Source organism: Gymnoscopelus microlampas (assembly GCF_963454915.1).
Source record: "Gymnoscopelus microlampas genome assembly, chromosome: 21".
Lineage (NCBI taxonomy): Eukaryota > Metazoa > Chordata > Actinopteri > Myctophiformes > Myctophidae > Gymnoscopelus > Gymnoscopelus microlampas.
Window position 1 is genome coordinate 34,884,370 of NC_139958.1, and position 12,804 is coordinate 34,897,173.

The 12,804-nt window shown below is 43.5% G+C and overlaps 2 protein-coding genes across 2 annotated transcripts; both read left to right on the forward strand.

Annotated features, from left to right (window-relative positions):
* Positions 1-452: 452 nt before the first annotated feature.
* Positions 453-1,049, forward strand: LOC311037937 (transforming protein RhoA-like; the record flags this gene model as incomplete). Its single annotated transcript, XM_084047235.1, has 1 exon — positions 453-1,049. The coding sequence occupies one exon, from the start codon at positions 453-455 to the stop codon at positions 1,047-1,049; it is 597 nt and encodes a 198-aa protein (XP_083903361.1).
* A 1,934-nt stretch (positions 1,050-2,983) lies between these two features.
* Positions 2,984-3,553, forward strand: LOC311037938 (transforming protein RhoA-like; the record flags this gene model as incomplete). The annotated part of the gene is made up of 1 exon (XM_084047236.1): positions 2,984-3,553. One exon carries the CDS (start codon positions 2,984-2,986, stop codon positions 3,551-3,553), a length of 570 nt encoding a protein of 189 aa, XP_083903362.1.
* Between the last annotated feature and the right edge of the window lie 9,251 nt (positions 3,554-12,804).

The following is a 12,804-nucleotide window of genomic DNA, read 5'->3' on the forward strand; positions in this document are numbered from 1 at the left end:
AACGCCTCTCTGACCTATATATGCCCATATATGGGAATGGTCACGCACTGATGACATCAGGGATCTTCATATATGGGAATAAAAGGATAAGGACTGACAGATACAGACATATCCATATATGGGCACAAAAGGGACACAGACAGATGGGTACAACTAGTACTAGTACTCAGACATATTGGTCAGATCGGCTGAAGACATTTCACTGTCCATATTTGTTGATTTTTGGTTGCTATCGTTACCGGATACTGTTGATCAGAGTACTGGTAGGAATTTCTGATGTCACGGATCCACATTCAGTATTTGGGCAGGACTTACATGAAACTCCATTTTTGGGTGAGACTGACATCATAGTGACATAGCTATGATGCGAGCGTCAGCAGCAGAGCTTAATACGGGACAACGCAAGAGCGGTGTGGCAGTATCGTGAGAGACATTGAGTAATCACCACCTCAATGGAGACCCCAGAGATGTCAGTGACTATGGCAGAAATGAAGATAAAGGTTATAATAGTGGGAGATGGAGTCTGTGGGAAGACCTGTCTATACAAGGACCACTTCCCAGAGGTCTATAGGCCTACATTTTTCGAGCTCGAAGTCGCTAACATTGAAGTGGATGGCAAACCGGTTCAACTAGCGTTTCGGGATACAGGCGGTCAAGACGACTATGACAGACTGCGTCCTCTTTGTTACTCCCGTGCTGATGTCATTCTCATGTGCTTCTCCATTGATGACCCGGACAGTCTTGAGAACATCCCGGAGAGGTGGGCCCCAGAAATGAGGATCTACTGCCCTGATGCTCCCATTGTTTTGGTGGGAAATAAAATGGACCTGCGCAATGATGAGCACACCCGTAGGAGGTTGGCCGAAACGAAGCAAGAACCTGTGAAACCAGAGGAGGGCCGTGAGATGGCAAACAGGATTGGTGCCTTTGCGTACATGGAGTGCTCTGCAAAAACAAAGGATGGTGTGAGGGAAGTTTTTGAGATAGCCACCAGGGCTGCTCGGCAGAGGAAGAAAAGAAAGAAGAGATGTAAATGTCTTCTAATGTAAATGGAAGCACATGGGGACTACTTAATGCATGGATCAAAGGGAAAAAATAAAGATTATAGGTCAAATTCCTCAAGACACCCACACAGAGGTTTATACTACAGTTGCAGAACTTTCCTTTTTTGTCTTAAGCCTAATAAACACAAAACAAAAGGTTTTTGTCAGTATTCATTTTTTACGTTACTAAAATGCGGCCCTCACACCTACGTTGCACCGCCGATCCGACTGATATGCCCAAATATGGAGATCTCTGTCTCTGTTTGTCTTTGTCCCTTTTATGCCCATATATGGAGATCCCTGATGTCATCATTTTATACCCCTATATGCTAATGTATCCGGTAGGAGACTCAAAGTTGACACTTTGAGTCTCCTACCGGAGCCGCCGCCAGTCATCAAATTATTGGCTTAGGAATGCGTTAAAAACTAAAAAATCCCCATGGATTCAAGTCTCCTTGGTGTGAGTAATCGATAGAAAAAAAAGTATTTTTGGGGTGAACTATCCCTTTAAGCTTAATAAACACAAAACAAATGTTTTTTGTCAGTATTCATTTTTACTTTATATTTTATGAGTTACTAGAGGTTCAGGTCGATCTAGAGTTCACACCGCCGATCCGACTGATATGCCCAAATATGGAGATATATGGAGATCTCTATATCTGTCAGTCTTTGTCCCTTTTATGCCTATATATGGAGATCCTTGATGTCATCAGTATATGACCATGCTGATATGCCCATATATGGACATTTCTGTCTCTGTCAGTCTTTGTCCCCTTTTATGCCCATATATGGAGATCCCTGTATATGTCGGTCCTTGTCCCTTTTATGCCCATATATGGAGACCCTTGATATCATCACTACATACATACCCATATATGGGCATGCTCCCTTTTGTGCCCATATATGGAGCTGACTGATTTGTTTGTGCCTGATGCCATGATGACTCATTGAGGTTAGACAGCATACTCCATATATGGGGATTTACCTACATTTTTGGACAACCGCTGATCCAGATCATCTAGATGTGGAACGGCAGAGATACATGGGGACACACAGACAGACTCACTCACACACACGTAGAGATCTGTGTAATCTATTCAATGACAAATCCCCCCGTCACCATGACTCAGACTTAAAGCCATATATAGTTTCCACTGCAGCTACACCCAAATATGGGTCATCATACTCAAACAAATCATTTAAGGATCCTTATACATTTTCAAATGAATAAGGATCCACATAAATGCGGGTACAACTAACTTAGAACTCCCGTCGTTATGGTTACTACTGGGATTCGGTCGTGTAGGCGTTGTCCAGAACCGCTGATCTGACCATTAGGCCCATATATAGGCATATATGGAGATCTGGTTGTCCAGAGCCACAGATCCGACCATAGGTCATGCACATATGTGAGACCACCTGACGCCAAACTCTACGCACGTGCCCAACGTCAAGTCCAGAAACGCCACTCTGACCTATATATGCCCATATATGGGAATGGTCACGCACTGATGACATCAGGGATCTTCATAGATGGGAATAAAAGGATAAGGACTGACAGATACAGACATATCCATATATGGGCACAAAAGGGACACAGACAGATGGGTACAACTAGTACTAGTACTCAGACATATTGGTCAGATCGGCTGAAGACATTTCACTGTCCATATTTGTTGATTTTTGGTTGCTATCGTTACCTGATACTGTTGATCAGAGTACTGGTAGGAATTTCTGATGTCACGGATCCACATTCAGTATTTCGGCAGGACTTACATGAAACTCCATTTTTGGGTGAGACTGACATCATAGTGACATAGCTATGATGCGAGCGTCAGCAGCAGAGCTTAATACGGGACAACGCAAGAGCGGTGTGGCAGTATCGTGAGAGACATTGAGTGATCACCACCTCAATGGAGACCGCAGAGATGTCAGCGACTATGGCAGAAATGAAGAAAAAGATTCTAATAGTGGGAGATGGAGTCTGTGGGAAGACCTGTTTATGCAAGGACCACTTCCCAGAGGTCTATAGGCCTACATTTTTCGAGCTCGAAGTCGCTAACATTGAAGTGGATGGCAAACCGGTTCAACTAGCGTTTTCGGATACAGGCGGTCAAGACGACAATGACAGACTGCGTCGTCTTTGTTACTCCCGTGCTGATGTCATTCTCATGTGCTTCTCAATTGATGACCCGGACAGTCTTGAGAACATCCCGGAGAGGTGGGCCCCAGAAATGAGGATCTACTGCCCTGATGCTCCCATTGTTTTGGTGGGAAATAAAATGGACCTGCGCAATGATGAGCACACCCGTAGGAGGTTGGCCGAAACGAAGCAAGAACCTGTGAAACCAGAGGAGGGCCGTGAGATGGCAAACAGGATTGGTGCCTTTGCGTACATGGAGTGCTCTGCAAAAACAAAGGATGGTGTGAGGGAAGTTTTTGAAATAGCCACCAGGGCTGCTCGGCAGAGGAAGAAAAGAAAGAAGAGATGTAAATGTCTTCTAATGTAAATGGAAGCACATGGGGACTACTTAATGCATGGATCAAAGGGAAAAAATAAAGATTATAGGTCAAATTCCCCAAGACACCCACCGGGGGTTTATACTACAGGTGCAGAACTTTACTTTTTTTGTCTTAAGCCTAATAAACACAAAACAAAAAGTTTTTGTCAGTATTCATTTTTTACGTTACTAAAATGCGGCCCTCACACCTACGTTGCACCGCCGATCCGACTGATATGCCCAAATATGGAGATCTCTGTCTCTGTTTGTCTTTGTCCTTTTTATGCCCATATATGGAGATCCCTGATGTCATCATTTTATACCCCTATATGGGCATGCCCCCTTTTGTGCCCATGTATGGATTTATTTGCGCCTGATGCCATGATGACACATTGAGGTTAGACAGCACACTCCATATTTGGGCATAGCGGCATTGGGAACTCCTTATAAGGTTATGGCTTAGTCAGGGCGACATGAGCATGATGTCAGAGGTCCACCCGCCGTCCCACAATTTTTATATAGGATTTTTATATAGGATAGAAAATATTTTTGAGCGGTGTAGCCGCTCCTATAAGTGGGGTTGCGAGTTGCGACCAAGGGGCAAGGCTTGGATATTTACGATGAGGCCAACACGGAAGCTTATGAATGGCCAGAGTGGCGCTGTTTTACCCTGCGCCGACCTGAAGTGTCAGAAAGAATTTATTTTAGCGCAAGTGAATGGGTTTTTGACAAACTTTAGACTAGATTTTCTTACCGTAATAAAAATTGTCATAAATTCTATATGCTTCCAGTCGCTAGTTTAAAGTCTCCTTTCAATCATCATGATATGCGTTTTGCTAAATTATGGTCCCATTTATTCTAAAATTGACGATAAAGTAGGCTATGCTCCAGGAGGGGCGGGATGATTTGATTGACAACCTACACAACCAATAGCATTCATTCCCCGCCCCCGCTCTTGATTGACAAGCTACCCAACCAATAGCATTTTTGGGGGTGTTTTCCGGTTCCCTGGTCACGTGTCTGGTCTCAACCAATAGCGTTTGAGTTCCGGCGTGGCCAACTGTATATATTAACGATGGAGGAATGCATGTTCCTCAACTATCGGCTTCATTTTCGTTCTGTAGAAAGCAGGGGAGTGGCTTTGTCCATTCTTTTTTACAGTCTATGGTTGCGACCCATGACCCATCCGTTGTGAAAATTTGTCTTTCGCTGTACTGTGATTGGCTGATGAGTATTCAGACCACTCTGTGATTGGCTAGCAAGACGCATGATGAAATTCATAACCTATAAATATCACCACGCACTTCAAAAAAATCATTTATTTTTTTAAGTGAGCTTCCATCACTGTGATGACCTTAAATAACACCGCTCACTTCACACTGGGTGTGATTTTTTATATTTGAACATAAAATCTATCATATCAAAACCTTCCTTGTCAACACGTACTATGCGATCTGAGGTCAATGATGTGCCATGCTGCAGCACTGCAGTACTGCCTGCTGATATCTAAAGAATGTTTCCATTGAAATACTTGTGCACATCAAGGCCTAAATGTCTTATGAGCTTCAGACACGCATTATGTGCATTATGATTCCAATGCACGAATGCAAGCTGAAGAGACTGGAAAAGTCATGAATGGAAACTTGGTGTTTTTGTGTAACTAAATAACTGTAAGAATCTCAAAGATAAAAGTCCTTGGATAGTGTGTGCACTACATTGTTGGCAAACATATTCATACATTCTGCCTTCACTAATAGAATCATCTCATTTCATTTAAATACAGAATCTACATGTTGCGCCCTGCTCTCAGACTTGTCTCGTTTGTCTGACTTTCAAAGGTTTGCATGCAGCCTCTTCTGTTTCTAGCTCCCTGTGCATATCAGACAGTCCGTTTGACTTTGTTTGACTGTCGGTGTCCCTGTGCGGCCCCCTTTTGTTCGCCTTCCCCTGCACTTATTGGCTAGTGTGTTTGACTGTCGACATGTACTGTATCCCCTTGTTGTTGCTCTGCCCTTTCCGTCATGTGAGCCTTTGGCTTTCGTTGTGCACTTTGCATGATTCGTTTCGATTCGAGCAATAGTATTGTAAGAATTAACGCTAACGTTGTAATTAATTACTATAAGCTTGACATGCAACGTTTCGTCGCTGTCCAGCAGAAACCTTGTATCTCCATATTTAAACTTTTCATGTTTTTTTTTTCAGTAAGTTAATCCTCTACTGTGTCATACTAAAAAGTGTCACACTAAAGTAGCAAAAAGCAGCCAATCTACAAGCTCACAACGCGTCACATTGGATTCCGATTGCCAAAGTGAAAGTGAGAGTGTTTAAGTGTGTGTGTGTGTGTGTGTGTGTGTGTGTGTGTGTGTGTGTGTGTGTGTGTGTGTGTGTGTGTGTGTGTGTGTGTGTGTGTGTGTGTTTTTTTGTTTGTTTTACAAATATTGAATCAATGGAAAGTATTAGCAAGAGCTTGTGATTAAATAATAACTACTTTGGATCCATTGGAACACAGGTCATTTTTCTATTTCCTGAAAAGTAACAACAATAACAATAATACATTTTATTTGTAACGTACTTTATATTTGACACAAATCTCAAAGTGCTACATTGCCAAAACATTTAAAAGTAACGGTTTTGGACATACAAGGTTTCCACCTGTCAGCGACAATGTCTAACTTTCTATATGATGTATGGTGACATACTATAGGCTCTATAATATGTCGAATGGAACAGAATAAAGGTTGTGTTCCATTCTGGGCAAACCGGGCCAGGGTGCTGATATTGTGCATGTTGGCTCACTGGACAGGCTCTGCTACACTAAATGGGACAGATGTATTAATTATTAGTATAGTAATTGGTAACACCTGGAGGAAGTAAGAAGTGGCCCAATTTCGTGCAAATATGGCTGCCGTGCGTACGGTCTATTCCAGCATACTTTAAAATTAAATATCCTATATTAAAATTGCCTAATGGGTTGGCATAGAGTTCCCACTGCAGCTACACCCAAATATGGTGTGTGTCATGCTGTGACAGTATGACATCAGACCCAAACAAACCGTGTCATAATGACAGACTCTAAGAAATCATAATAAGGTTCCATATATATTAGTACAACTAACTTGGTCGTTTTGGCTACTACTGTGAGTCGGTCAGGTGTTGTCCAGAACTACCAATTTGACCGATCCGCCCGCCCATATAGGCATATATGGAGATCCGGTTGACCAGAGCCACAGCTCAGACCACTATGTCCATGTATGGTCGTGCCATATATGGGACCGTCAGACTTCGAAACTCGGTACACGCACCGGCAAGGACTCGAGGGAGTGCGGTGCATGCCGTTGAGTTGTTCGGACGACACGGTTTGTTTGGGTCTGATGTCATGCTGTCAGTCAGCATGACACACGCCATATTTGGGGATCTCTGTATCTGTCAGTCCTTGTCCCTTTTAAGCCCATTATTGGAGATCCCTGATGTCATCGGTATGTGGCCATATATTGGAATGCCAATAAATGGGCATATCGGTTGGATCGGCGGTTCTGGACAACTGCCGATCCGACCGGTATTTTGGGGTCTTTTTCTTCTTTTATTTGATAGAATACAGTAGACTGACAGGAAATGGGGGGAGAGAGATGGGGAGTGACACGCAGCAAAGGTCGTCGGGCACAGGATTCTAACCCGTGACACATTGGTGCCAGGACCACTACGCAAGCCGTCCGGGCCAAAAAGATATGTATTATTTTTCTGGTTCACGGCACAAGGCCAACAGGATGGAACTGTGTACCCGGTTAGAGCAGGGGTTTAATGTTTTCAGTATCATAATTAAATAATGGAATGCTGACAAAAATCCAGAGCATTTTGTGCTCTCAAGAAATCCATTGTTAACACATACCAGCAAACAACAAATGATTATCAGCTAATTCAGTTTACCAATCGATCAACGTAATTGTCACAACACAGTTACAGATAAAAGTGAGGTGAAACTCTTGTTTATGCAGGCTTTCACATTTGCAGTTCAAGGAGTAAAAAGATAATTAGATAAGTAAATAATGGGGGTAAAAAGAGCACAAAAAGCCTGAAGCATTAGCAGTTCCCAGAGAAAATGTCAAATGCACTTTCAAAAACCCCACCCCCCCTTCCTCTCGTTTATTTGCGTCTTTATTATTCTTATGCAGTCTGAATTGTTTGTATTTTCCTCCAGGTTTCTTTTTACTATTCACCTTATTCCTATAAGGTGAATATGGCGGGTGGGTGGGCAGGCGGGCGGACCCCATCGGCGGACCCCATCCGCCCGCCTGCTGAGTCATAGTGACATGAGCGTGACGCTCATGTCACTATGACTCAACCATAACCATATAAGGAGTTCCCAATATACTGATGACATCAGGGATCTCCATGGGCATTCAAGGGACAAGGACTGATAGATACAGAGATCTCCATATATGGGCATATTGGTCGGATCGGAGGTGGGACGTAGTAGCCTGTGTTCGGGCCTCGTAGCAGCCCGAACCTCTAGTGTTTAAAAGTGTGCAGTTAACTGCAGGTCTTTTCATTACTTGTCTCATTTGCATTGCCTTCCTAATGTAGCTGTACCTGATTCTGCGACCCAGCAGATGTCTCCAATGACCCAAGTTTGGGTCCCGGCCGACAGTTTGCACTTCAGCTAATCTAAGCTAAGAAAGAATCTTTCCTGTGGGAGCCACCACATAATGCAGGGAAGAGTTTGGGCTAAATAGGCTACAGTATCATTCTGTGAACGTTGTTTACCACTGGCACAAACAACAAAATACTTTGTGCCCCCAACGTAACCAGATTCTAGAGTGTGTGCTGGAAAATGTGTCTAGCCAGTTTGTTTATGCTGTGTTATGCTGAGCATAATCACGTATGTATTCTAGTCTCTCATTTCCAATAACGGTCTTAATGTCCAAAACTATGTGAGATTTCTCAGATGAGTTTAGGCAGTCGGCACCAGGCATAATGTTCCAGTCTGCTTTTTCCATATCCTGTCAAAACCCATTCGATAATCTAAACTCACCGAGCAGAGTGAAAGTGAATATTTGTCTTGGCTTCCAATGTGTCAGGGAGAAAATTAGCCATGTGTTAGAATAACAGCACAAGTTCTGCAGTAATGTAAATGTCCACTTCGAGAGTGTATTGTGCGTGCGTGCGTGAATGCGTGCGTGCACGCGCGCGTGTGTCAGCTGTCTGCTGGCTGGTAGGTAGGTAGTGTAGCTGGGGTGACAATTCAGGCGCATTTTCATTGTAATACCTCACCACCACACACACACACGAATGCACACACACATACACACGATCACACGTGCACAAAGGCTAACGTGCACACAACGCACCCCCCCCCCCCCCCCCCCCCCCACATACACAAACGTGCACGCACAAAGGCCTCAGCCTCTCTTCTACCAACCACAACCCTGGCTTGGGGGAAATGATTTTGGTTTTCCATAAGAATGATGAGTAAGGCAGAGTGAGTTGCTACATTTAGTTTTCCACAATATTTTCTTCTCCCTCTCTCAACAACCCCCCTGTGCTGAAGTTCCTGTGCTTTCTTTCAAATTCACATTCCATGGCGAGGAATATAAAATACTCCGGGCCGTGAATAAAGCCACAAAGAAGTCCACATGATCTATTTGTATTCGACGCAGGAAATAGAGGATTAATAAATAATCAAATATAATAATTCAATGAGCCAAGTTGCAGTGTGGGGGCCAGTTGGGTTTCCTCCCGTTGACATGTACTGTAAATGAGCCTACTAATATCTTTCCCTGCGTTTGCGCCGCTGTTGCTTTTGCTGTAGTCAATGGACCGTGGCCGCGGGAGAGGCGACGGTTCAGGGGCAAAAATTCCGGAAAGCGCAAATAAAGGCAATGTTTCATATCCAGTGAAAAAGACTATTCATCGCCGTCTGCACTCTACCCTCAATTCACGGCGCCCCTGCATGTGAGCGTAGTCAATGGAGCATGTGGTCATTGAGAGGCAAGATGGCGGGAAAGACACAAGGCTGTGTCAAGGACGTGACAGAGAGCTCAGGGGGACTACAAACCAACCACAGTCGTACACGGCGAAATCGTCAGTGTTAAAGGCGGTGGTGTAAAGTAAGTAAGTACTAAGTACTGTACATTTACTCAAGTACTGTACTTAAGTACACTTTAGGTATTTTTTACTTTAGTGGAGTATTTCCAATTCTCCAATACTTTTACTTCTACTCCACTACATCTCAGACGCAAATATTGTACTTTTACTCCACTACAATTATTTGAAAACTAGTGACTAGTTACATACATTAACCACTTCAGCCCTACACACATTTCGCCATTTGAACATAGCAGATCTACAAGCTCACAATGCGTCGCATCGCGACGCATTGTGAGCTTGTAGATCTGCCATTTTCATAAGATCTTTAGACATTTATACATTTGAAAACTTGTGAAATGGGACATTCTGCATAATGAGTACTTTTACTTTTGTACTTTAAGTATTTTGACACCAATACCTTTGTACTTTTATTCAAGTACATTTTGAATTCCGGACATTTTCTTGCAACAGAGTATTTCTACATTGCAGTATTGATACTTTTACTTAAGTACAAAATGTGAGTACTTTCCGCCACTGGTTAAAAGGGGGTGTAAGTGATATTATTTTGTTAAAATGAGTGCAGCTGCATATTCCAACAGCGATCAATGCTACAGAGTGTTTGTTCAGTAACAGGAGTCTCTCCGGCTCTTTAGTAAACACAAAATACATTTTCAGGTCGGGGGGGAGATACCAATTTGATCCAATCAGCAGAGAAAAGTCATACATGGATTTACATGGATTTACAGTGAGCACAGGGAGCTCTATGGTTTCTTTGTAGTATTTGCAGCGCTCGATATGCCGGCCTCCAGACAGCACAGACTTCTTTGTACACAGAACATATCAGTGAGGTGGGGAGGATGTGTCCGCCCACCACTGCCAGAGAGTCACCATCAGATTCGGTGTCAGTGACGTCTCGGGTTCCTTTTATCCGGACCCGCTGAACAGAGGCGGTGTATTAACCCATTCAAGGCCGGGAACGCATCTGTGTCATTTTAAGATTTCTTTGGCTATTCAAAAATAGCAGATATACAAGTTCATAGCGCGGCACCGAGTGCCGCGCTATGAACTTGTAGATCTGCTATTTTTGAAAAATCGTGAAAATGTGTGCACAGCTTTGAATGTATCACTTTTTTAAGCGAACATTTGTTACTCCCTGGAACAAAATATTTTGAGATGGAGGTCCACGGCCAAATACGTTTAAAAAAAAAAACACTGTTAGGATTTAGAAGACATTTGTAAAATCCCCAGAAACAAAGATTTGACAAACGTTCGCTTTAAAAATATATATACTAAAAGCCGCGCTATGAGCTTGTATATCTGCCCTTTTTGAATAGCCAAAGGATCGGAAAATGACACAGATGCGTTCCCGGTCTTAAAGGGTTAAAGCTCGTCTCCCAACACACATATCAAAAGATGCTGCTGGCACTTTGTCAAGACAAGGATGTAATGTGTAATGAGATCTCGGCTGTTCCGAGTCGGTCCCTGTGAGAGTTTCCCCCTGCCAAATGTCTGAGGCCGGCCGTGGGTCAAGCCTTTCTTTGTGATTTATGTTCTTCTTTATCAGATATAATGAGCGTTCTCACAATTAGCTCGGGCCCACACTATCAGAAGCCCGGGGCTCGATGTCAGCGGCGACCCGACGCACACGCAGCTGCCTTATTTAACGACGGCGGGGCGAACGCAGGGTTCCCGTTTAATGGGCGGATATCGCAGCCGCGGCCACAGCCGTGGCTCGTTACGGCGTCTCACGAGAACGGCTCGCACCTCGTCACCGCAAAGCGCCAGCTCTGCTTTTCGTTGCCTGCGTTCTAACTTTCAGCCTTTGAGGTTTGGTGGGGGTAGGTAAATCACCTCTTCCGAGAACCAGCTTGGTGACTGTAGGTGTCAATGGTATGGTCGTAAAACAACAGATTCAAACAAACGACGATGCATCACGCACGTGTTAGCGTAACTCAAGCGTCAGTAATCGTTGTTACCGTTAGATGTTAATGTTCAAGATAGCTCGTAAAAAAAGAGAAGAAAACATGAGCAAAGCCTGAGCCACGGGGAGGTGTTTTGGCTCAAATATTACCCCCATCTCGGTTGTCATTTGAATATGCTTGCCCTGTAATAAATTTAGGCAACGACATTGGTTATGGTTGTAAATATTGTGACTTCAGAGTAACAGCAGCCTAGAGTGCGTGTGCTCACTTCCTGTGTTCAGCCAAGACAAAGAGCCTTGATAACAAAAAAGATTGAATCACGTGGATCCACATGGGAATGGTGTGACTCCAATGTGGATCACAGACTTCATGTGACCCGCCTGTGACACCACTCATCTATGACAGCAGTTGTCCACGACATAATATCAACTGCAGAGGTTCCCAAACCGGGGGTCGGGACCCCCAGGGGGGGTCACATGACCTCAATCAATTATCCAGTTCTAGGCAACATAGAAGGAGGGGGGGGGTCTTATTTCCACACAACAGCTCTAAGGTGTATTAAAGACATAGTTCAATGTTGAAAATGAGTGGTATTCCCCTTTACCAGAGCATCTTACAATAAGCAAGGTAAACGCATACATCAAATGCAAAGAGACAGTGTACTGTAGTGCCTCTGCGAGCTAGGATCACGAGTACACCAAGAACCTAACATCGGTCTAAACAATTACTATCAAAATTACAATAGGATACCAGGTAAACAATGCACCTAGCATCTGATGTCCCATAACCTGAAACTTAACCCATAAGACCTGGAACTGTGTCATTTTTAGATTTGAGCTAAAAAGCATTATTTTACACTTTGGGCTATTCAAAAATAGCAGATCTACAAGCTCATAGCGCGGCACCGAGTGCCGCGCTACGAGCTTGTAGATCTGCTATTTTTGAAAATGTGTGAAAATGTGCGCAAATCTTTGAATATATATATTTTTAAAGCAAACATTTTTTACTCAAATCTTTGCTTCTGGGGGTCCCTGGAACAAAATATTTTGATGGGGGTCGGCGGCCAAATACATATAGTTTTGGGGGTCCTTGACATGAAAAAGATTGAGCACCACTGATATAGAAACATACGTTTTTCAGAAAACTGTTGAGATTTAGGAGACATGTAGAATCGGCTTCAGGTCTCAATGGGTTAAACAGACAACCAGCCAATTAGTGGTAGTCAATGGCAAAGAGGCTAATTAGCCTATATAT